Raw genomic sequence first — 26,650 nt, 5'->3', positions numbered from 1 at the left:
ACATTGCACTTATTCCAAGTGTCTGCTATTCAATCAACCTCAACATACTTGCAGGTCGGCACCCGCACATTCAACTATTTACCGTATTTTCTGGACAATAAGTCGCTTCGGAGTACAAGTCGCACCAGCCATGAAATGCATAATAAAGAAGGAAAAGACATATACTATAAGTCGCACTGGAGTATAAGATGTATTTTTTGGGGAAATTTATTTGATAAATTCCAACACCAAGAATAGACATGTCATCTTGAAAGGCAGTTTAAAATAAAAATAGAATAGAGGCAACAACCGGCTGAAAAATTGTACGGTAACATGCTAACAAGTTTACCAAATCATCCGTGTCACTCCAAATCACTAAATCCAATGAAATCTTCATCCTCTGTGTCACTTAGGTCACGGAGGTAGAAGATGCGGCACTTCCTCTTTTACGTCACTTACGTCAGACTCATCAACACAATCATCAACACAGGCCTAGAGCGCCTTTTGCGGTTTTGTGTGAAAATAACATGTGACATGATATCACAATGTATTGATGATTTCACACATAAGTTGCGCCAGAGTATAAATCGCACCCCCGGCCAAACTATGAAAAAAAACTGCAACTTATAGTCCGGAAAATACGGTACTGCCTTCCCCCTCCAATATTTCTTAAGATTTTACATTTTGGGGTGCAGGAGGACCCCTATTTTTTGTGGGAAGGTTTTATGGTTTGTCATGGCTTATTCAAAGATTTTAGGGGTTAAAAAAACCCCAATGCATTTATGACGGCTGCTCAATTATACACTGATTTTTGCTTTTAGCAGTCCGGCCTGGTCCTTATCCTTGCTAATAATGGGGCTCCTCTGTACTGTATATGTCTTTAGAGGCCCCATTATTGTAACAAAGCGATCAGTCCCCATGACTCTGCCGCACACACATGCACAATGACACATGCAAACACACGTACGAGTAAAAGCCCCCTTTTCTCGTTCAGCACAAACCAAAAGCAACAGAGGAGCTTTTGTTCACAGTGAAATTCCTCAAGCAGCCTGTGGATGCCTGCTGCCACTTGACCAACCATCACCATGACGACTGCATAGACTGGAAGGAAAAGTTGTTGATTTACACAGACTTGACAAGTGACAGTTGACTAGAATTGCTCCAAGGACGTGTGATTCATGTGGACCCATTAGACTTTGGTGTGGCCACAACTCATTCCAACAATGACTTCAGGAACAAGCGCCTTCAAAAGACTGACACTTATAGCCTTGGTATGTTGGAGATGAGAAAGTTTAAAAGGATGAAAATTGCAACTTTTTAATTCAACAATAAAATAAATGACGATACAGTTTTGGCATTAGAATCCATCAAGTAGCAATAAGAACTGATGCATAGTGACGTTATAAAATATGAATGCTATTTTATCTGTGCCATGTCAGCATCAGCTAAAATGGTCATCTTCCCTATTTTGCAGATAAAAGTTAAGTTAAAGTTAAGTTAAAGTCCCAATGATCGTCACACACACATCTGGGTGTGGTGAAATTTGTCCTCTGCATTTAACCCATCCCCGTGTGATTTTGATCCATCCCCTGGGGGAGAGGGGAGCAGTGAGCAGGAGCGGTGCCGTGCTCGGGAATCATAAACAGAGATCCTATCAAATCAGATTTAAAAACATGCTTTCCAGATTTTCTCAAGAGTTGAAATTCATTTCCACTGGTGGCATGTGTGATGTCCTCTCAGAGTTGGCTCACATGAGACCTTGGACTCCCACACCTCAGTCTACAGCCATTACATTCCCTTTCACCATTTCACACTCCCTCCCACACCTTTTCACTCTGCCAGCTCTCAAAAGGGCTACTGATGAAGGGCATTACTCGACCATTTCAGCGACACACAAAACTTCACTACAAAAAACTACACATCGATTAACATTTTAATCTAATACACCTCGATTATTTGGAGCTGTACTCTGGTGGAAATCAGTGTGGAGGAGATGGCTGCTATTAGCAAGCAAAGGGTTGCCATGAGTGAAAAAAGGCTGGGTGCTGTTGAATTATTCTGACATTCTTTCCATACATCAGTCTGACAACGTTTTAACGGGCAATGGTAATGAAGAGGTTTGAAATACTGCATGTTGTTAGCTGAAATTCAGCATATATACAGCCCCATATCAATTATATGTTTCATAAAATGGCTTGGTCATATGGATGGATTGTTGAAACCACAGTGCTTATGCAAAACAGCAGATGGAAACAATGCTGGTACATGTAGTGTAGAGTTCTTAAAGTACGATCAGACCAAACGTGAGTTGATAGTTTCTCACGGTACCATTCTATTTAAGTCAATGGAGTGCGTGCGGAAAGGTGGGATTGCGTGTCGGGTGGCGTGGATATTGTGTTTGACGGGGCGTTAGTATACGAGAGCACCGTCAAATTCGTCCATTGGCTGATGTTTGAAAATATGAAAGTGAAGTGGCATCGCATCACTGACAGCCAATCACTGTGGAAAATGTACTTACGACATCCCGCCCACAGCAGCACATTACAGTTTCTATTGATTGCTTTGACCTGTTTGAAGAAACTGGGAATCTCTAAGTCTTCATCATCACCATCTCAGCAGAGCAGAAGACAACTCATGCAAATGCGTTAACCCATTTTCATTGGATTGACACGGTTTTCCCATCCTTTTGCATAACAGTTAACATAGATGTCATTCAAGAAGTCCAAACTCCATCGTTTTAGCTATGGTTACAGAACAGAAACAATATGCTCCGAGTTCTTAGAAACTGCCTGATCAGTATGCAATCATAAAAAGCACCTGCCTGACATTTCTTCACAACATTTTTCAATTTGCAATCAGTCTTCAGGCCTGTGTTGCTCTTTGGCAGCATGGATCGAGGAGGTCTAAGGCAGATGAGAGGTAGAGTGTGAGTAAGAGGTAGAGGGGTCAGAGAAAGAGGAGTTTGTGTGCGAGGTGGAGGTATAGCTGGAAGGGCTCAGACGAATCGACAGAAGAGTATCACGGGACTATTTCTTACTCATATAGTGTAGGCCTACGATAGATTTTTGTTCTTTCCTGTAAAAGACTGTTATTTTCCTAATTTCTCACACAGTAATGGATTTTATTTTTATTTCCATGTATTCTGTGTGTGAATATTTCATTTGTCAGCCAGTCTGATAAAAAGAATGTAATTAAAAAATTTGCATCAAATCATATCATTTTTTTTATTTTTCTAATTTCTCACACAGTAATGGATTTCATTTTTATTTCCATGTATTCTCTGTGGGAATATTTCAATTGTTAGCCACAGTCTGAAAACACAATGTAATCAATAAAATTTGCATAAAAGCATATCTGATTCTGGATGCAGTTTTCGCAAGAGGGCAAATTTGACTACAAATGGCACTGGCGTGTAAGCTACGTACAGTCATAGGCTGCAATGACAAGCAATGGTGCATACAAGAGCTGTATTTTGTTGCCCATTGTGTAATGATTGATTGGAGGTGCTCACACACTTGTGTCAAAGTTGAGTTGTTTGAAGGCAAAATTAGCTTTTGTTCCATATTTTAAATGTTTTGGCACAGTTAGAGCCTTTTGCAAGCAAAATGTGTCATTTTGACCTCTGTGACATGTTTAGCCCTCTGAGTTAACCGTTTTGAAAATGTGGATTTTGAGTTGACGGCGACGTGCAAACAATCAATAAAAACTAAACACACTTTTAGGCTTCTAGGGGTAGGTGGGCTTTTCTTGCAGGCTTCCTTTCTTAATGTAATAATATGCCCTTTCTGATATTTCCTGTGCATATTTTTTATTTCTGCAAAGTGATTGGCCTGTTTTATTAGCAAAGCAATCCATGTCAAGTGTGATGTTAGCTGCCGATATCATGCAGCAAAACAAATGTAGTAATTGTCAGACTGTTTGTGATGCAGCTTCCTTTTCTGGTTCCCTCTGACACGTTCTCTGAGGATCCACAGCCAACACATATATTGTAATTATGCTGATGTTACTGAAATGTATTTTAAAAATATATATATAACACTACTACAACGCAGACCCTGTAACTTTGACTGATGACCGGTTTAGGGTGTGGGCCACTTTTCGCCCCAGAGTCAGCTGGAATAGGCTCTAGCTGACCTGCGACGCGAAAGAGGGTAAGCAGTATGAAAAATGAATGGATGGATGCTTCCCAGATCATGTATTTTTCACAAAGGCAACACAAGTCTATGGGTATTAAAAATTCACAAGCAATTTATTATTATAGATATTAGACAGCACAAAATTTACTGGCTCTTAGTAAATCAACAAAGGCTTCCCTCAAACATGTCTAAGCAGGAGACTCATGATGCCCTAATTCAGTGTTCAATTAATTGCTATTGAAATCAGATGAAAATTATTTTTCAGGAAATAAATGCTGTCACGGTATCACAATCACTCTTAAAGTGTGACAGGAACAGATTTGTATTTTCTCCAGTCTCTTCTGCTTTTTTCTTTTTTTTTTAATATTTATGCAAGTAGCAATAGTACCTATTGTGCCAACTTCAGTTGAATACACACTGCAGGGCTGAATGTCTCTAATTTACATGTACAGTTGAAGTGAAACCCATCCAACATGATAGGCTTACATTTGAAAAAAGTACATGACCCACGTGCACACTCCCAAACTGCATGTCACTAATTACACCAATATCAACCCCAGGCAGTGACAACGCAGAATCAGAACTGTCAAAGGTTTTGTAATTCACTTTAATACAGAATGAATTTGTATCAGATTATTCAATTAATTTATGAAATAATCAATAGAATCATCGATTCTGAAAATTTAGCGATGGCCCTACGCATATTGTAGGTACACAATACAAATATAAACACAGCAAGGGTCCGTGTGCCCTGCAGCTCTGTTTAAACAACAATCTCTTGCCGAAGCAAGAATTCAGCCTTGACGACAAAGCCTATGAGCAGTAGGGATAAGAAAAGAGAATCTTGCAAAACTAGTTTTCGTGTCATTTCTTTTTCCAGGCTTCCACTGCTCAGCATCAGGGTTTGATTTGATATGGAGGTTGATTTCATCCTCTCAAGTGTATTGCAAAATCCACACATTTTCTGCCTGGTTGTGTCTTGACTTACCTCCATCTTCCTGCATTGCTATTCATCACTTCATGTGACATTATGTTCATGCAAACCATTTTCCACTTCTGGTCTTTTTTTAAAAGCACTTGATTTCACTCTAACTCTCTGCTCTGTGATTGCAATGCTGCCTCTTTGGAAGAGTGCACACAGCGCTGCACTTGTATCTCTCTCTGTCAGTGCAAAATTCAATCACACACTACCCATACAATAAACAAAAGGAGCATGAGTACCAGGCTGATGTTTATATACCGGCATGTTTGAGGTCATTCTAATAGAAAACGAAAACACTTAAGGCATTAAAAATGGTGCAGTATGTCTAATTGTAATCTCGGTATAGCCAAGTCTCCTATGAGTGGCGGAGGGCTGATCTCTGGCTATAATTTCCATAAAAAGAAATCCAATGTGGACCCAAAGCAGCAAGAAGTCATAAGTAGGGTGGGGAAGGACATGGAGTGAGGTAAAGGTAGAGGAAGGGAAGTGTGGAATGAAACGCAGTGCTCAGGTGGCTTATGGCGGATATTGTATGCCTTATCTGTCACCTGCAGCTCTGTCCTCATTATAGTAGGCGTGTGTGTGTGTCTGTGTGTGTGTGTGTGTGTGTGTGTGTGTAAACATACGTGGATTTAAATTGCAGTGATGCAAAAGTTACACGTCTCAAAGTAAACATTTTTAAACTAAAAGTAAAAGCTTTAATGGTCAATGCCACCTGGAGCATATTCATTTCAGCAATGTGGAGCTATGCCATACACAACGTTTTGACATCCTAATACGCAGTAGAGCAATAAACAGAGCAACATTGTGGAAATTAAAAAATACAACCCAATCTCCTCACCGGCAGAGTTCTTAAATCTAGAAAGCTGATACCAAATTAAATTTTTTAAAAACAATATTTTATGTTTGCATTACTTCGTAATTGAACATCATGTGGCTCTTTGCCTTTCTGTTTTATCTCATGAACACAATGGAGAATAATTGACATTAATCTACGTTCTACAACATATGTATGGCCATAAAATGGCTAAATTTTAGGGTCTACAGATCAGAGTGACTTTTAAAAAGAAAAGTGAGATCAATGACAGTTGCCTATCTGCTATTTGTCAGAGAAGCAAAGCAAGCCATGAGAAACATTAGTTTCAAATAAAAGCATTGTTCTTTTTATATTTATTTACACACACACACACACACACACACACACACACACACACACACACACACACACACACACACACACACACACACACACACACACACACACACACACACACACACACACGCACGCTCGCACACACCTTTTATTGTTGTTTTTTAGCCGAGAGGAGAAAAACACGTCAGATTTATCTGTTACAACTCGAGCAAAAGAAGTGACAAGCTTTAAACCCCCTTTCCGGAACATTAACATATAAACTCTTTGCTTTCAATGATGCAGTTCTCTGTTTGGAGCTTTTCATTGATGCAAACTTCATGGGGTATAAAAAGAAGTAAAAAGCACTAAATCAAAGTCAGGAAAATGAAGGCTCTACGTAGGTTTGACTTCTGATGAATACAAAACGTCAGACAGCTCAGAGCCATTTGACGAGATATAACAGGATTACAACCCCACTGGGTCAAATAAATGCTCATTTTGCCCATCTCAGCATAAACCAAACGACTGCTATATGTTCTTTGGTTGCTAGCTAGAATGTTATTATTGAAGACCATCAATCTAATTTTATTTCTTTTTCTTCCTCTTTAATGACTTCACTCCTCACAGAAAAAAAAAAAACTCAGTGGGACTGAAACAGCTGTACACAAGGATGATCAGGGTTTGACAGTTAGCAGGTAGCGTCTGGATTTGTGTTGAAAGCTTGCTTAAAGTACTGACAGAAGCCTTTGACAGCAGCTCCTCGCATGAAGCGAGGCTGCCAGTTGTACCTGATAGAATTTTCATACGAGGCTTCCCACTCTCTGATGTTGGTGATATGAATATATTGTACCCCGACCAGCCACACAATATAATTTCAATACATGAGGTGCATCAAATATTCTGTCTTCACACAGGTAATAATTTTCTCTTTGACAGTGTCAATCAAAAGTCTTTCGAAAGGCAGAATAATTGATTCAGCTCTTACAGGTAACATTCTAATATCAACAGCATTCTGTGCAAGTGGGCACAATGTTATGGATGATTGGTGTAAACATACCGTACAAAAAGAATCCCCATCAAAAGAGGAATGAAATCATAGCAGCTTGCATAGAGCGTTGCTTCTCAGTCTGACAGATTTATTTTTAAAAAGCACAGACTGCAAAATGCATTTCCCAAGTCATGTCTTGAACATCGAAGGTGTGAAATTCTAAGGCACATCTGTCTCGTTAAACTCGGTTTAAGAGAATAATTCAACATTATATCTGTGAGTCATCACTGTCTCAAATCTTTTGTACTGTCTATTTCACTCAATACTTCATCAAAGTGCATAAAAATGCAAAATCCCGTAGGCTATTCAGGTTTGTTAACGTTTATATTGCAATCATATTTAGCCAGGAAACATTGTTAGTCTGCACATTTAAACGGTAAATTTGATCATGTGGGGTGGGGGGGTGGGGGGGTTAGGGTTAGGGTTAGGGTTAGGGTTAGGGGGGGGTTGCTGTCACAATTTTTTTTTTGTATTTTGTTTGTGTTGTCATAGTACATAGAAATGATTGGGGTAACAACGGTCAAGTAAAAATCTATTTACTTGGACAGGTCTATTTGGAAAAATCTTTTAGTGCATTGCTGCAGCCAATGTTAAAAGGAAACAGTACACTGGTGCTGAGGTTCTCATATAAGGCGAATAAATCTGTATTTGCTTTAACATGTGGCTACTTTTGACTGGTGCTAGTCAGACATGTCTTGGTGGCATTTCAGATCAAGAATGTTGCTCTTGGTACAATAAGCTGCTTTTTTGAAAGTGACACAAAGAAAAAGCCAGAATTTTCTGTGGAAATCTTAGGAAACACTGAATGGATAGAAACATAGTGAAGAAATGTCTGTTGGTGAGCCTCTAACTATGAGGCGAGCTTAATACAGACTTGTGGTGACACCAACTTGTGAATGAGCTTGTCTTACCTTCTGTACTCAGGCAGAGCTCCTCGTCACTGTTATCCTGACAGTTGTCCTGACCGTTACACAAAAAACTCCGGTCTACACAGCGGCCGTTTCGACATTTGAAGCGGGCCTCAGAACACACCAAGGGGTTACCTGCTGTAAATAAGAGAAGGAATAAGATCTATCACCAACCTGTATAGACTTTTTGCTCTAGCTTTAAAAAACATGTTAATAAACCGAAGAGTTACGGTACCCTTTCATCAGCGCATGATTCAACTCACACAAAAATAAATGGACAGAACTGACAGTATGATCACCTACTGTATATAGACCAATAAAATAAAAATCTGTCACCACTGCACTAAAATTACTTGATATTTTAGTGACTGTAAGGTTGAATTATTTTAACTGTCTGTTGTCATCCTGATGCACTGAAGCAATCATTCTCAAATGACACCGAGTTCAGAATGTTTCTGCTCGAGTGCAGATGAGAACGAGGAGTTACTGATCCTATTTATCTTGCTTTGGCTCACTGTACTTGATAAATAGACTCAAAAATCATTTATATCATCAAAACCATTGTATTATAACTTAATATAACTCACTTTGCTTTTAAAACATACTACATACATTCAAGGATTCATGGAAGTTGTATAAAGGGATGCGAAGCCTTCAGGTCTCTCCTTTTCAGTTCTGGTCCTGAGAGCAAACATGCCTGTATATTATGAGAGCAAAACTAAAACCTAGTGCTGCAATTCAAGTTCAATCGGTCCATGGCTCACATGATCTCTTTCACCCATTTCGCTGGGTTTGTTGTGGAGGAACAGCTCCGAAAGTAACTTGTTAAAACCTTTGGTCTGATTAGGGAGTACAGTATATAAACTTAATTGAATTTGCTATAGTGGAATTTCAAATGAAAACGCTCACATAAAACTTGTTAATCAAATAAATAACAGAGCGTCTCAGAAGATTTCTATCATCTGGGGAATTCCATTAAAGCCACCCCGAGAGGAAAACAAACAGGAAACATAATTGAGTCAGAACCAACAGCTAACAACACCCCAGAAGATTTTCAGTTTTTTCCCTAGTTTTGTTGCATCTATTGTTAACTACACCATAAAATGAAAATATAGGCTTTCTGTTCCATTCTTTGTCTTGTTCTTTCTGCTTGTCCCATTAGGGGTCAGCCTTTTCCATCAGTCTATCTATTTTTGTAGTAGAAAACATTATGATGGAATGACTAACCTGACAGAATGGGATCTAATAACCATAGCCTCAGACATGTGCCACTCGTTTTATGTTTGGTATGGGAGACTTACTGCAGTTTTCTTCGTCACTCCCATCAGGGCAGTCACTAAAACCATTACACTGGAAACGTCCAATGATGCAGTGGACCCCATTGGCACAGGCAAAGAATGTAGGTGCACACTTTGACTTGACTTTAGCTGAGGAGTGGGAGGAAACAAAGTAAAATCACATATTAGTCTTTGACCAGAGGAAACAAACAAACAAACAAACAAACAAACAAACAAAATATTCCATCAACCTGTGTGTAAATTAAAAATCCACATGACATATTTACACCTTTGTTTGGGACATAACAAACCATGACTGTTTGAAGGATATTTTTTAACGAGTTTTTAAACATTGCAGAAATTAACCATGATGGTTATACCTAATGTGCCAAAGTGACAATGTTTCAGTACAATAAGAAGGAATCAATCTAAAAATTGACCACACAACTCATTGCGAGAATTGTTTGACAATAAAAATCCTTGAATATATTTTCAGCACACAACAATGTTGTGTCTCTTTGAAGTAGCACAAATATGTATGGCAAAGCAGGAGGAATAGGCACAACAACAGCACGGGAAACAGCCATGTCCAAGATTAAATGTAATTTGCAAAACAGGAGAGGGAGCTGGGCTTGAGTCCAATCTGTCTTTATGTACTATGTGAAGCCTTTGTTTACCTGGACAGCAACCCATAACCACCCAAAGCTCATTAGGCATGCCCGTTGGAGTCCTGGGAGGAAAGAGGCAGGGCTCTCAGCTACAGTATATGGAAATTTATATGGATTGACACATAATTTAGCTGTATACAAAGTTTTACATGATTTTCTGATTGTACTATTCTATTTTCCTGCTGACTTTTCCCCAAAAGACATTATGTTGTTTTCACAAAATGCATGGTTCCTTAGTAAACACCCTTGTGACTTCTATGAGATACCTCATTCACTTCCGGTCTCATCTGCATCCTCATTACCACTTGTGCTGCTGGCAAGATTTATCTGACCCGATGTTTGTGTTCCCAATTAACAGAAAAGTCGCATGAAGGGCAAACTCATGAAGGGAAAATCGTGGGTGGAAGAGACAGCAATGAGATGGCGCTTAAGCGCATACATACATTTGAGAGTGCATACTGTGAGCTAGATAGGACTAATATTGTTACAAGCAATAAGCAGTTTCAGTTGAAGACATGGGAAAAACACAATTTTACCATTCATTTGTTAACCGCGAAGGTGTCCTATGTCACTCTTTTGGCAATCTGTAAAATGCTTACAGAGCCTGCCAGCAATTTTATATCATCTTCTTCTCTTCTACCATCTCTCATCATTTGAACCTATAAAGCTCTGTGCCAAATGTTCTTCTTACTTGCTCTAAAGAAGCTGTTTGCTGTGAGAGAGCAAGGTGTGTTGGGAAATTTCCCAACTTAGAGTGTTGTTTGGTGCAGCACAAATGAACGTGAAAGAAGCCGAAGTGAAGCTGATTCCTGAGGTGAAACTATCACAAGCACAGTATGTGACAGGATTACAGTGGAACGCACAGCTGGAGGAGACAGTTTCATAGTGGAGCTTGCACACACACCTTTATCCATGTTACCAATTTCTATGGAGTCTCTCATAGTAAATTTTGGTTTTGAGATTTGGATTTACACCCTGTGAAGATCACCAATCAATTACAGAGTTGACACATCGAGAGAATCATCAGGGCGTGCATTTATTCAACAAAGGTTTTGATATGTATCAATTCATTGGGTGCAATACGATTCAAGGAGGAATGGATTTTAAAGTGTAATAATTTGATTTGGTGGGTTATTTGATTCAGTTCAGTATGCTACCACTCAGTTCGAGAGGGTACGATGCAAAGAGTTTCTTGATATTTTACAGACAAATGAATGAATAATCTTGATATAATTCAAAGAGGAATGATTCAATTCTGTTCACTCATCTTTCAAAACCGATGTTCTAATTAAGCAACATTTTGCCTAGCTTGTTCCAATTACATCGATTATTCTATGTTAAGAAAATCAAAAGAACCAAGAATTAAACATTTTTAGAGATGTTTTACATAGTGTTCCTTTTCACAGTTACCAATAAATGATTAAAATCTAGGCCAACTTGGGGAGCCACTCAAGCTGACATAATATAGAACAGTATTATTTGTCTGCTCTGCTGTGCATGCATGTACTTCAGAATTCATGTCAGGTGGACTCTGCAATAGCGTACTTGCGTACTTTGTGTTTTGCCCTTCCCCAATATGCACCTCCATGCCCTTCTTGTCTTTCTTGCATCACCTCCTCTGAGAGAACAATGCTTTGTTTGGCGCATGTCGGCTTGCTTGGTTGTGGTGGGGATGCATGATTGATAGCGGGGGGAGAGGCATGCTGTAGAAGGACTGAAGAGACTAACACAAAGGAAAGGAGCACAGTGTTTGAGCAAAACAGGATTTCAAAGATCCCTCTGACTTTGCTCAACACTAGTAAAGGTGGAAAATCAATCAATAAAGTATCTGACTCACTGTATTAGCAAGAAGGTCAGGGTTATTTTCAGACTCGAGGTTTAAAAAACTGTCAACATATCACTGTCTTGAATCTTTTTTAAATGTGTCCATGTGTCATACATACACTGTAAGCCTCCATTTTATTTAGATTCAAAAATTCAAGTACGATGCTTCTAAATTTGTTGCAGCACACAAGTAAATCAAGCTTACTCGCTGCATAGTGTGACATGTCCTACTATGTCGTCCTTTGGTTCGTTCTTGGGCATTGATCAATCGGAAGACAGTCCCTCCCACTTATGATGAAGGCCGGACGTGGCGTACACAAACACAACGGCGCACAAAATGACAAAAAAAGGAACGGACAGTACTTCAGCTGCTCTCTGGTAAAGCCATGACATGGGTGAAAGATGTATTGATTAGCAAAAGTGGTGTCATTAAACAAAATTGTTACCGCAACTCTTTTTTTATGTCATTCTCAATCAATGACCTTTGTGTCTCCTTTTGATACGCTCTCTTTACATTTTGACTCATCCTTTGACGCTGGTTGCCTATGCTTTTCATTTCTCCTTCCTTGCCAGTTTATGCCCTACCCAGACAACGGCAAAGAGGGTACGTAATCCTGGCTCGGGGCTCGGTAGGCTCAGTCAGCTTTACTTCTTTCTCCTCTGTCAGAATCTATTTTCTCTATCCCTGTTATTTAGACACTTAGTGGATTTTCTTTTTAACCTTTGTTAGAAGAGTCTGTAAATTAGACATATTAACATGACTTAAAATGTTATGGAATTCATCTGGGCCAATTTCCTTTTTTTCCATTTACATGGCCAAAATGTTTAGAAGCTATGCAGCAGAAAAATATTTGATCTATATTGATCCTCTATTTATTTTTAAAGCTGCATACACACATTTAGCTATAAAACTAAATTGACAAACATCTATCCATGGATTTAAATTCGACGAATGAGAAGATGTTTGTGTGTCATTGTATCTGCTGGTATAAATATAAAAAAAAGTACACATTGGTTTGATGTTGCGAAACCTTACGGATGGAGACACACTAGACTTTTGTGTACAGTGTTGAATTATTACTATTGATGTGGTTCTTCTATAGATTTATTAATGGATTGAAAGGGGTAATCAATAGAACAATCAATTTGAAAAATGGTAGAAAGTGACAAGCCTCATCCAAACTGAGTAGTGAGTGTAATGTAATGATGTCTCGTCTATATTTTCTGTTTCTGAGATTTCATGTTTCACACTCTTATTTCTTCTGAACCGCACCCTGTGTAATATCTAACAAGTTTTTTTGTAATTTAATTTCAATTTATCCTAATTAAATGAGCTGTGCAAAACAAATATCGAGGGGACAGTCACGACTTTCTCATTGAAAACACACACCGCAGTATACTGGAAGCTAAAACTCTGACGTCAGTTGATAAATTCAATTAAAATGAACAACTTTGTGAAGCAGAACAATATATCCGTATAAGTTCCATTTTTTCAGGCTAGTAAGCCTGATCACAAGTCACTCTTCATCATCGATGTAGTGGCTATAGTCGGTGGGAGCATGTGGCGGGATCCATACACAATACCGCCGGCACGTGCAGGGTTGGAGGGATCCGGACCCTACCGGGAGATTTTAGTCAAGAGATGAGCTACGTCCTGGGCAGATTACCAGGATCTCACACACAGGAGACGCTCACTCATATTCAGCCGTATTCCCATCTATTGTTACTAATTCACCACTCTGTGGTCTAAATTTGGTATATTAAAAAATGTCAGCAAGAATTCCTTTCTTGAGGGCCAGGATTGACAAGACCATGATCAATCAAACAAAGTGGTCTTACGGCAGCCTCTCTCGTCACTCCTGTCGAAGCAATCGGGCAATCCATCACATTGCCACCCTCCTGGGACACACTTCCCATCGCCACACATGAAATTTCCAGGGATGTTGCACTCTGTGGTGAAGTTATTCCCTGGAAGCAGCTGGCTCTCTGAAAACAAAAGAGCAGACACAAGAAAACTGAGACTGACAACCATTCCAGAAAGAAAATTACCTGCAAGGTGGATTTAATTTGTATTTATGTCAAATTCAACCCCATAATCAAGGCTAAATACTGTTATTAATATTTATTATGTGAAAAAGTGTGACTTTAGCAAACAACAAGGCACATATTTATACGCTGGGGCATTGTCTGGAACATTTTACTGTGCTTAATAGGCATAAATGTGAAACATGGCCTTTTAGCTGAGGTCTGACACCACGGTGCAAGTAATAATGAGTGTCGCACTGACCAGGGGATAGTATTATGCTGCTCTGCTGAAAATGGGTGTAGGGCTGGCCAGCTTCAATGCACTTAAATGACTCAGGAGCGCTGCCCGCTGCCAAGAGATTTGGGTTTTGACGCCATTAGTGACCTATTGGCATAACTAACTCTAATTGCAAAAATGTGCAAGAGTAGGCCTTTTCTTACATCAAGATCACCTGAAAATAAACCATAAACAAGTGGGTGAGCCTTGACCTGGACACTTCACAATAGCCAGGTTTACATAAAGCCTTGTAGTCCGATTTGAATGAATCCAAATGACAAAACTACAGGGTTCAATTCCATCTCCGGCCTTCCTGTGATTTTGCATGTTCTCCCCGTGCCTATGTGGATTTCCGCTGGGTACCCTAACCCTAACCCACATTCCAAAAACATGCATGATAGGCTGATTGACGACTCCTAATTCTCCCTAGGTGTGATTGTCAGTGTGAATGGTTGTTTGTCTATGAGTGCCCTGCGGTATAACCAGCCTACCGCCTAAAGGCTGCAAGGGATAGGCTCCAGCACAACTGTGACCCTCGTCAGGATAAGCGGTTCATTCGGATGATGACCAAATGACGAAACAGAATGAAATTACAGCAAAATAATGGCTCAATCGAAATGAAAAAAGCAGAATCCAAGTGAAATGTAATTTGGAATCACAGGAGCGGTATAATCCTTTTGCCAATTTGAACAAACCTTATGTGAAACGTTTAATCAGAATAGCTTGGGATGTGCCCGATCAGCGCATTCGCTGTCTTGACGTAAATGTGGAGTGATGTTGTCATTCATGTATACTTGAAAACTGATTGTATTGCTATTTAAAGTTTTTTTTTTCAACAGTTTTTGAAGAGAACATTGAATTCGTTACTTGGGGGAAAACATCTAGTCAACAGTTGAGTTTTGAATTAAAAAAAAACACATTCTGATCATAGTGGGACTGTGCATCTTTGAAAATATCAGAATCATAGCACAAATCGTTTGGATTTTATGGACATTAGAAAGTCTTCATCTCCAGTGGCATTCACTACAGCCTAATGTCACTTAATGAGGAAGACACTTGTCCATAAACTCCTAAATATTGATCGTTTTCATATTTTGGGGGATTTATGAGGGCATTAAAACAGAGATGTGCGTGTGAATTTTGGTGAGGATTGTTAATCCGACAGTTCCGTTCTTAACTCCTTGTTCAGGAGCGCAAGCCAGCGTTCTTAAATTGTCTTTCTTTTTCTAAATGTCATTGTCTGCCTTGGCATTCTTTGCGCAAATCCAGCGTTTATACTTTGCCATGTGTAGCTTCATACAACCAGGGGAAAAATCAGGGGCAAACTGGACTCTCCTGCCAAACTTTGTGGACGTATTTGCGCTGGTATATCATTAGCGCAATATCCTTTGTGAATAGGATACTAAGACCGAGCAAACTGCGGGTGCAAATGAAGTGCAATGGGAGGTGCGATCAGCGGCCTCAAATCATTCTTTGTGAATTCAGCACCCAGAAAATCAAACACATCTAACTAAAAAAATCATGATAAAAATAGAGGACATACTGTTTGACTTCAGTCCTGTCTGCGGAAGGAAGGTATGTTAAAAAAAACAATTTTGTCTATTACTCTTTTTCTTTACCTGGATCTGGAATATAAATTTAATGAGTTGGGAATTTACTGTACTATCTCTCAACCCGGTTTGATGGACCTTTCACATATTTGGGAGGAAAAAGAAACTTGGTAAGTGAAGTTAGTGAAACAATGTCAGTATTGTCACGTCTCGATCCGTGACAAGTATAATTATTTATTATAGTTTGAGAGCAAAGGAAAAAGACAGGATGTTTGCTTCTAAGCGCTGGATAACAATACCAAGCCTTAACAAGATACAGAATACACTGTCTCACTGAGGGTGTGTGTGTGTGTGTGAGGTGTGTGTGTGTGTGCGTGCGTGTGCACGAGTATTTGTGCGTGCATGAATGAATGAAGTTTCTCCATTTGATTCCTTAAGCTCTCTGATGCCTGCAGTAAAGTAAGCACGAAGGTAGCGTTCACCTTCACCAATTAGAGACACCCTACAGAGACACATAGACAAAAAGAATTCACAAAGCAAAAGATAAAATCTGGCCTTAATGAGGAACAGTTTTAGAATAAGGAAGCCGTGCATGCAAGTAGACAGTAAAGGTTATTTGCTTTCCCTGCAATTACACTGCCTCAAACAGACACGGGGTTCCCCATTCCCATGTTTAGCTTTTTCTATAGCTTTTTTGTTGTTGCCCAATGCCCAAAATCGCCACGGAGATCATTTGGCAGTTTTTGGGTTGAGCAAAAAAAGGTGCAGCAAAAGACGAATGGAAAGAATCTTACTTTTGTAAAAATTTGTTATTGATAATTTTAGGATTTATGAACTTGAATGTTGGTAAAATGAGGGTGGAACTGCGCGATAATGATTTAAATACTCAGGCATTGAAATAAGTGGGTTGACATTGTAATTCGTGAGCCAAAATTTACATTTGGAGGCTCATATACACACATTGAAAAGCAAACTTATGAGTAAGCACAACGTGATTACACCACTACCAAAACAAGACATAAAGTCGAAGGTGAAAGTGAAGCTATTCGGTTAACTGTGCGGGAAAAGTGTGGGAGGATTTCACATTAAAAACAAGATGAGTATTGTGGCGTTTAATTATTGTAACATGGGCCTTACGCTCCACCAAAGACACCCAGTGTGTCACGGAGTTCCCCAAACAAGGTAAAATTAACGTTCCGCAAATCAGTGTGATTCATTAATAGTTAATGTACCTTACAAACATAACATTGGCCCTGCGGAGAGCAAGAGCTCTGTTAATTATGACTACTGGCAAATTTGCGGCTTGTTTATTACCAAGGCGACAAGAACATTATATGCCCATGATCATGATTATATCCTACAGGGTGGGGTTTTGCATGTTCAGTGTAGTAGTCCAAGTGGTGATATTTTGTTGGGTTTAAGTGAAGTAAAAAAAAATAAAAATCGACAATAACGTTGCCAATGTCCACCACTACAATGTGCAGTTAGCTAGCAAGCAATGTCTACAATCCAAAAACATGCATCGTCCCTGAAATTTTATGATTTCTCAGTTATTTGGGCTACAATCTCACTGACACAGGACAGCGGCAACAGAAAATAGTATAATCATGAAACTCCAGGTCAATAACAAAGATAAATAAATCACCAGCCCGGTTCAAAGCAATAACAATGTGAATCAGTCTCACCTATTGTGCTAATGACACGGGCAAGGGATGGAAAGAAAAGGCAATTTGAAAAACATCCCCTTTTAGACTTTATAAATGGTTTTGCAATTGGTGGGGGCACACTTTTTCCCCCTGTCCTTTCTGGCTGATTCCTTGGATATTGCACACACTACATCTCTACTTCTCATCCGAGTGGTGAAGCTCTTACTAATTGGAACAACCATATGCTCTGTGGCTATGAAGGTTTATCTCTCTCTGGACAGATGAGAGCAGTTTCCCAACGAACATATGGAAAATGAGAGAATCTAGAGTGCTGTTGAGAATGTTTTTTTCACTGCAACATGCTACGTTAGCTATTTTGCAGTAGGTCTGTGATGGTTACATGAGGGCCAAACTTCCAATTGCTAGCCAGAACTACTGTATATCAACTGCTATTAGGATCCTCAGACCCAGTGGGTGAATCCAAAGCGACTTCCCCCCGACCCATTAGCACCCCTGCGCAGGGGAGCCACAGCTACATATTAAACAACAGGTATTTTCTGAAGAATCATATGAACGGAGATTTCTAGAACTCATTCATCACAAATCAATTGCAACACATCTGCGGGCGCAGTGAGTTGGTTCTGGTTCAAGACAATGCCTCATGTGACAAGTGTGTGTCAGCATCTCCTGGATAATGAAGGCTTTTGATGAAACTGGAATCTAATATAGCACCTCTGGGATAACTTCCATCATTGTATTCACTGTCACCATGTTGCACCACAGACAGTCCAGGAGCTGACTGATCCCTTGAACTTGTCTCAGGAGACCATCTGTCATGCCAAACCAATGTAGGCAGTGCATAGAAGAACATGGAGGCATACGCACGACTGAGCTTCATATACATTAGATCAGCAAGTCATTGATGGTGTGCCAGTACACTCACCTGACTTGTGTGAGTTCAGTCACCGCTCGGTGATTGTAAATGGTTGTTTGTCTCTATATGTGTCTGACTGGCAAGAAGTTCAGGGAGTAGCCCAACTTTCACCTGAAGACAGGTGGAGTAGGGTTAGGGTTAGGGTTAGGGCTATTTGGACTGAATTAAAGTCCCCCTTTATTTCTTTTGAGCTTTTTAAATCCAGAATGGATTATAAGACGAATATTTGTTAAAAGGGAAAAAGAGGAATAATCTTTGGCACAAAAAGCGATGCGTTAAAGAAGACGAAATAGGCCGCCTTTGTCTGTCTTCTGGGCTACAAACTAGCAATTAATTGACTCCCAATTGTATAGCCAGGCCACAGACTCACTACAGATGTTCGAAATCTCAAGATATTAACTACATCTACTAAGCAAGCAAGCAATGGTGAAAGAAGAATCAACTAAGAGAGAGAAGCATTCAGCAAAAAAAGGATTTGACCACAGTTTTTATTTTATTTATAATTCAGTCAGGCATTCAATTGTCAGTACTAAAGTAACTAAATGAAGAGCCTGGTTTAAAAGGCAGCTACCACTAGACAGTGTTTAAACAGAGTTCTCTGAGAGATGATGTAACTAAAGGTCATTGCCCAAAGATTAAAATCCACGTGCCGTCTGTAAAAGGCCATCTCAGACACAGAACCGACGTGACAAGCAAAGACATTAATAGGCTGAGAAATGTCATGATTGTCATAGGTGGTAAATTTATTCTTTTGGTAATGACAGTTAGAGCTACGGGGTCACAGAAAATTATATTTCTACCTGAATCCTATGAGAGTCTCTGGCTGAGACATGAGGTTAAAGGTAATTTGTCTTTGCAAAATGAAAACTGTTGACAGTGTTTTTCTTGGCACGTAATTCTTTGTTTGAAAACAAAGTCCAAAGAGCAGGTAAACAAAAAAACTCGATTCCTGTTTATGTGTCTATTGACGTCATGTAGCATGTCTTCCAGGGGTGGTTCCCTCGTTATGTTTAAGTGTTTTGAGGTTCAAATCTTAACCCTTATTTCAATATTTTTGTTCAGCACCGCGCCAGAAAACCTGACCATGCATGCTGATTCGTCGTCTGGAGCAACTCATATCCTGCAGTTTTATATGAAGTAAAGACTGGCAATGAGTCTGGTTGTAAATAAATTTGTCGGCAACAAGAAGTGCCGAGCAAAACCGGTTTTCTTTTTAAATATAATTTTAAAAGAATATTTCACGCCTACTGTGCAAAGTCTACAGGGTTAGGCTCCAGCATAAACCTTGATAATAAACTGTTCTAATGATGAATGAATGAATGAATGAATTAAACAAAAAATATTTTAAAATAAAAACAAGCAGGTATGGATGTGTTTACGTGTCTTTACTTTCAAAAATGCTGTACCTAACAGCAGCACTACTTTGATAATATTGGTGTTGCTATTGCAATTCAATTATATACGTATATTCAATTATATACTTGTGTATAAGTCAAAAGAAAAAAATACTTATTAGGATACGATTTATTGTAGTGTTATTTTATCTTTTTGGAAAACGCTTTGTTACGACAAAAGCCGTCGCAAAAGCACATTATAAATAATGCAATGGTTGAACAAACCTGCCATTTTTGGCGTTTCCTGAAATGTGATGACTTTGGAGATACATACAAGGATTCTGCTGGATGCCAGCGATATGTGACCATTTTGTTTGAAGTCTTGAGCACCACTATTTTTAAAAAAATGCACAAAATGAGAGGTAATGATGCACCGTGTATTTTCATATGCACAGGCAAAGCATACCATCTGCGTTTGACCCTGTGTGACCCTGAGATTCCAAACTCAAGTTTTAAATATGCATAATTATGAAAACTGTTCTACTTGCGCATGTCTGGTATTTCCCATTTTAATACATTAATGTTTGAGTGTGAGCAGGCGCAGTGAAGAATATCTGACTGGCTGCAGAGGTCAGTCAAGGAAGAATCTATCATAAGCCGTCGTAATCAGTTGCTATGCTGTTCCTTCCGGGCAGATGAGCTCCTGACCCAAAGCGGACACGGTACGGATGAGAACCCCATGACGGTGAAATATGATGTGTAATTGCTTGACTGATTTTGACCCAATCACAGGCTCTGCAGATAACATGCTGATTGCAAATTTACAAATGTATGGAAACTGTAGATATTTACTGAAAGGTTTTCTGCTAGACTATGAGTGCATTTAAATATCAAAATATGTTTAGCAACCAATTCGTCACCAATACTAAATACAGCCCACCAAGACAATATCATTGTGCATTATGATTAAGCAGAGTTAGAATAACAATGAAATGTGTAATTATGACAATACATTAGACAGTGTCTGTGTGTTTTTTTTTTTTTCTCGAATAAAGTCCTGGTTATATATTTAGGTATGTCAAGCTACTACAGTGCTCTAAACTGAAGTTAAAAAAAAACTCAGTGTTTATTTGGGGAAATCTTTGCACGTTTTTTTTCTCCTGTCCATTTAAATCAATAATATGGACAAACAAGTTTCAGCGGTTTCTAAGGTGAGTTTTATTTTAGAGAAATAATTTAAGGAGATTGATACTTTATTGATCTTCGGGGGAAATTGAGTTTTCAAGATAATTTGTTCATAGATTGTGTGACGCCGAAAGCATTAGGTCATACTAAATTAAGCGACACTTCAGTGAAGCAGATACATTGTATTAGAGAGCAGCTGTCAAAAAGCTACTTATGCATTCGTAAGCAATCAGGAATTTGAAGCTGCTGCTGTCTGCACTCCAAAGGATCTGCCAATGGACGATCCCCAAAAGGCTTGCAGTCACACATAAGATGTAATTTGGTCCCCTTTTAACCAATCTCATAATGTGAAATGTTTGCAGTGGGCTCAGAAAAACGTGACACTGAATGTTCAAATGTGTTTTTTGTTTGTTTGTTTTTTAATAGACATATGTCATGCTACTAGGAATGGTCTCGATGGAATGCATTCTAAATGGTTGGTAGATGGCCACCATGTCCCAACAAAGCTATGACATCAGAAACTAACAATGAAGCTGTAGCTGTCATGGGTATAAAGGCAGGAAAACTTGTGGTGAGGTCACCATTATCCCTGGACTTCATTTTATACATCACTAGTGTTGCAAGGTATACCGGTACCAGTATAGTACCGTGATATTTCGGCATCAAAACCGGCTTGATACCATTTATTTTTTTGAAACGGTATTTAAAAAGAAAAAAGACAGCTTGCCAATTCTGTCTTAAAAGCAAGTATACATACGCACAAAGCGGCCTGTCTACTGACATGTGGGAAACGCCTTTAAGTTCCTGGCACGCTTCTTACTGGGAAGGAAGATGCCTTCAATCAGAGAAGCGCTCGTTGTCGCCCATCTGCTCCTTGTTGAAAAGCATGACGAGCGAAATGTCACACGCAACTTTTTTGCCAAGACCCATGACATAGCGAGCGTCATGGCAAACCTGTCTGTAAGGCTTGCTGTAAAACTACCGTGGCTTGAGTTGGGAACACCTCCAATCGGGTCAAGCACCTTGCTGACCGAAGTGAATTCTTAACGTCCAACTGGGCAAATTATGTGTCCAAAACAGCATAGAGGTTATAAAGCCTTTGTCGAGGTACCGTTTCAAGATCGGTATCAAGGTAACTTTGTGTGGGTATAGTATCAAAGTAAAATCTTTTGTGTCGTAACATGTTCGAAATGATTCATACAGCAAGGGTTTGCCGGAATTGCGGTTCACCTATTGCAGCCTCACTGTTTTGCAGATTTTTTGTGAGGGTCAGTATGTCAGTCTTTTATGTATTTTACAGCGTAGGAATGCTACACGGGAAATGGAGTGGACTTTCTATACTTTACTGCTTTTATCAACACTGGTGTTCCTCCCCCATTCATACATCCAGAAAAGTTGATGACCAAACCTGCACACAAGGTTTGTGTTTTCTAGATGAAATGTTCATGTTGTAACCATACCCTACTGAGGCCAACTATAGTCCCTCCATCATTTCCCTACATCATTGGCAAATCTCACTTACATCCTATTTGCAGCTATATTCTTGTCCACTTTAATAATTACAAACATTTTATCCGGACGTTAAACTGAAGTGTAGACATATCTTCTATGAAGCCACAAAAACTCACGATAAGCAAGACGATGGATGCATGCTTTGAGCAGTTAAAAACAGAAGCAAATATGGAAAGATAAAACAGAAAAGATAAAATAGACTTTTGTTTGTTTGATAAATCGCGTCTGACGGATAACCTATTTTTACTTAAAAAATATGCTTCTGCTAAGATACATACATACGTGATAAAGTACCTCTGCAAATGCACCAACTCCTAAAGCAAGCAGCTCATGCTCATTTTCAGTGCATTAGCACAAAAAAGCCAAACCAAACCATCTTTTTAACTTTGTAAAGACTAGAAAAATGCTGTGACATTGGTGTTAATGAGGTGGAGCTGCTTTTATTCTTACTACAGCACATTAGCTCCAGTTTGCTCAGCTTAAATGCTTTGGTTTCTGCCCTTTATCTTCATTAAACATGCACTCAAAGAGAGAAGAAGGACACTGTATTTGTCCCCTCCCGGTGTTGTTTTTGCTGCCCAGGCGGAGTGACAGCTGGACAGCCTGCTGTCCCTATCAGCAGCAGTCATTTGCTATTTTGTTGCTGTATCACGGATGCCATGGAAGGCACTTAAGCTGCAGACAGTTTATTTTAGACTGATATTGGGGCGATGCATCCACTGTCAGACACTCAAACCGTACGTGAAAGAAGAGTTTACCAAATTCAATAAATATGGAATGGCGGGCTGAGAGACATACTAGTAGACGACAAAAAAATACAGTAAACGCCCAAGTTAATACACATACACACACAAATCATGACCAATCGTGATCATTAACGAAGCATCAGGAATGAAGGATCTGGTGAAGTCCTCCGCCCTACACCGTATGGAGGTCCAATCTTTTGCTCATCTCAGTCCCATGCAAAGGGTGTCTGATGTTACACAGAATTGAAGTGATTGCGTGTGTCGAGGGGTGGGAGGTCTCACAATGGCTCGCAAACTGTCTTGACGGAAATATCAAGTTAGTGAAGAGAATACAAGTCCTTTGTGCCCAGACCCTAATTTGTATCTTTCAGATAATAAATCAAGAAACCACAAACCAAATTAGTATTTTGTCAGACAATCCATCTTGTCTCATCTGATCTCCTTCAAAAGTGAGCAAAACAGCAGAACAGGCCAAATGTATTTTCAAATAAAAATTCTTTCACTGCAGATATTTACAGTAGCACAAGGAAGCAAGGTGAGTGGTACGTCACAGTACTAATTGTTAAGAATTGCTTATAATGTACTATGTAAAAGATGTTTACAATTATTCAACAGAAATACACTGATTTCATGGATGTTTGGAGCTGTGCAACTCTCAACGATTGCAAAATCAAATTAGGTCTGCATAACTACTTTAATCAGACTTGTAGAAGATTTGCTTGCATACAATATAAAGTAATTTAAACTGACAGCACGCCAAAAAATCCAGGGAAGCGTCAACTCAATACAACTTTATTTACCAGTTTTTCACAACAGCCACAGCTATAACAATATTAATAATTATTATTAATTATTATTAGTAGGTGGGGTTCAGATCAAGGTTTTATTTTGCCGATTGTAATACATAATTCTGATACGGATTCATTCTATGCCGAGCTTGAAGGATTTGACTGCCTTGCCGAGTTGGACGTGCGACTTCGGTAAGAAAGGAGAATCAAATTCACACTTGGAGGTACGAATTCTGACATTCTTGTGTAACTTCAATGCATCATTAGCCGTAGCACAACATGTGCATTGAAGGCTCTATGCCTGCCCCAACCTACTCTAAATCAGTTAGCTTTTACTGGAGATTTTAGTCACTTTACGTGGCGAAAGTTTGGTGACAAATCAAAGTCATATACGTACCCGTATATAGAACCACATATGGCCAAATAGAGTACACAACATTGTAAAAAAAAAACATCTGCTGGATATTTTAAAAGCTAAGCATCAAGCCATAGACCGTATTATACATATTTTATATGTTAGATTAGAGGTTGATCAATCATTAAATCAGAAAACTAATTGCTGACAGGGGCAAATGGAGTAATGGGAAGTTTACCCTATTTAAAGCAATGGGAGGGAGCATCAACACAGGCCAGTTACACAGTATGTAACATTTATCATTTTCAATTATTTATTTCCATATTGACAGCCTCGTAGTTTCCCCAGCCAAAGCAATATTAAAACAGGGTGTATTTGGGTGAGGGCCACTATGAGCTAAGCTGTGACAGCCCTGCCAGAACCGGCACTGGCCCTGATTTAAAATAATGCTAAATTAAATTCATAATTATATTTACATTTGTGGGAGGATATTATGAAACATACAGACTCAGTGGCCAAAATGCACACGTTCAGAGTACACGCTGTGCCAGCGAATGAGGACGATCTAACGTGCACAGCAAGTGGATGAAATCTCAAAATGCGACAATTAAAAATGCAAGCCCGTGTTGACTTTATTATATTTATTAATGACATTTGTACTGGTGGCTTGGTTGAGCCAGCATCAGTGAATGTTGGACTGTGTAAAAGACAATAGTAACATTTATAGCACGAAGGGGATGTCGTCACTATGGTTGGATTTACACTGCATGGCTCAAATGACACAATTCCAATGTTTTGCTCTCTAGAGGCACGATCTGAATATGCATCATGGCCAGCATAAAGGGAAAAAATAGAGCCATTGGATATTCTCAGATTGGATTCTGGACTCTTACAAATGTGGATAAAAATCGAACAGATATCAGATATTTGCCAAATCAAATGACAGATTGGATATACAGCAATGCAAGCCCAATTTAACTAGAAGACTGCAGCCAATGTAGTGTAGCTATTGTATACATTTTCTTCCTTCTCGGTAAGCACTTTTGTTGCACCAAATACCTAAAATACTTTAGTAAATATATATATATTTATGTCCAAAAAGAGTTAAATTGGTCCTCCGTTTACCCTTAACTCTGTTCTGCAACATAGGGACAACTTTTGCCATTGGAGGAAGTGCCCAAATACAGTCGAGCGCCAATGGTCCCGTTATGAATTGTGGTGACGCTTCCTACATGAGCTGTGCAAAAGGCTGCAAGGGGCCCGGCTGCCATGGCCCGCCCGGGGAACAGTTTGTGACTGGCTTCGCCGCTCAGCGAGCTGCCCTCGTAGGATTAAATGAAATTGCACACAAGGATGGAAAGCGTGGAGTGTGGCTTTAGCAACACGCTTGTCACTCGTCACGCATACTGAAGGACCGACAAACTCATATTCAACAATGCGCTAACGCGCATTCTGATTCTCGATGGGAATAAAAAAAGTTCTGCAGCTTGTGGCTGGCGAGATACTACACTACCACGTCGCTCCCTCCGCTTCACCCCCCCTCCCCTCCCCTCCCCACGCATCTCACACCATTTGTTTACGTTTTAGATGTCAAAAACTTACCAACTGTCCTCGAGCCGAGTAGAATGTACCAGATCCACATCATACGCTCGCTCCTTTCCCCTCAGAGCTGAGCTTTCTGAACAAAAACCGGGGTGGAAAAACTTCCCCGGCGACGCTAACTCCTGCCTGTCAGACTTTAAAAGTGGAACTACTTCACCGCCGTCCGAGTTAAAGAGAACATTTTGGGCATTTCGTGGACATGTTCGCGTTGACTTGAAGTAATGGCGTTCGGTCGGGGGCGAGGTGGGGGCAGGCTGAACGTGGACGGGGGATCGGGGTAGAGGCTGGCAGGCTGAGGTCGCTTCTGTGTTGTTGAGAGGCGGAGACAGCAAGCCGGCTGCAGGGGTCGGCCTTCTGGGATGGTGGTGCCAAAACTGCGGTTCGGCTGGGGGGACCGCCAGCCGCCCCAAAATTTCATTTCACAAATATTTACAATAAAGCTTTACATTCTGCGGCAAGAACATATTGTTCCCTTGAGTATGATAAAACATGACATTAAACGTATAATAATTATGTCTAATCTTAATGAGATTGAGTAACAGGCTTGGGGAGTTCAGTGATCCCTCGCTACTTCGCGTTTCGTTTATCGCGGCTTCACCACATCGCGGATTTTTTTTCCAAATTAAAAAAACATTTAAAAGTCAAAATAACAACAAGAGGAGAACATACTTTATCACACAGGGCCAGTAGTTTTTTCTTTCTTTCTCCTAAACCATTTAAAAGCACAATTTTTGTTTACACG

General features: G+C 39.6%; 1 protein-coding gene across 2 annotated transcripts in view; it reads right to left on the bottom strand.

Moving 5' to 3' along the window:
- Positions 1 to 26,224, bottom strand: part of ldlrad3 (low density lipoprotein receptor class A domain containing 3) — a 41,339-nt gene extending 15,115 nt beyond the window's left edge. Inside the window, exons 1-4 of one of the 2 annotated variants that reach the window (XM_037255015.1) lie at positions 25,909 to 26,224; positions 13,794 to 13,940; positions 9,487 to 9,612; positions 8,189 to 8,323 (exon numbers count right to left, since the gene is read on the bottom strand). In XM_037255015.1, coding sequence (XP_037110910.1) covers positions 8,189 to 8,323; positions 9,487 to 9,612; positions 13,794 to 13,940; positions 25,909 to 25,951 — 451 coding nt within the window. In that variant the 5' untranslated portion in view covers positions 25,952 to 26,224. Of the gene's footprint in view, positions 1 to 8,188; positions 8,324 to 9,486; positions 9,613 to 13,793; positions 13,941 to 18,395; positions 18,509 to 25,908 lie in introns of those variants that run through there. The other variant, XM_037255016.1, reaches the window with a different exon arrangement.
- Positions 26,225 to 26,650: the final 426 nt, after the last annotated feature.

This window comes from Syngnathus acus, chromosome 6 (assembly GCF_901709675.1).
Source record: "Syngnathus acus chromosome 6, fSynAcu1.2, whole genome shotgun sequence".
Taxonomy (NCBI): Eukaryota; Metazoa; Chordata; class Actinopteri; order Syngnathiformes; family Syngnathidae; genus Syngnathus; species Syngnathus acus.
The sequence above is the reverse complement of the archived record's forward strand: the minus strand, read 5'-3'. Positions and strand labels throughout refer to the sequence as shown.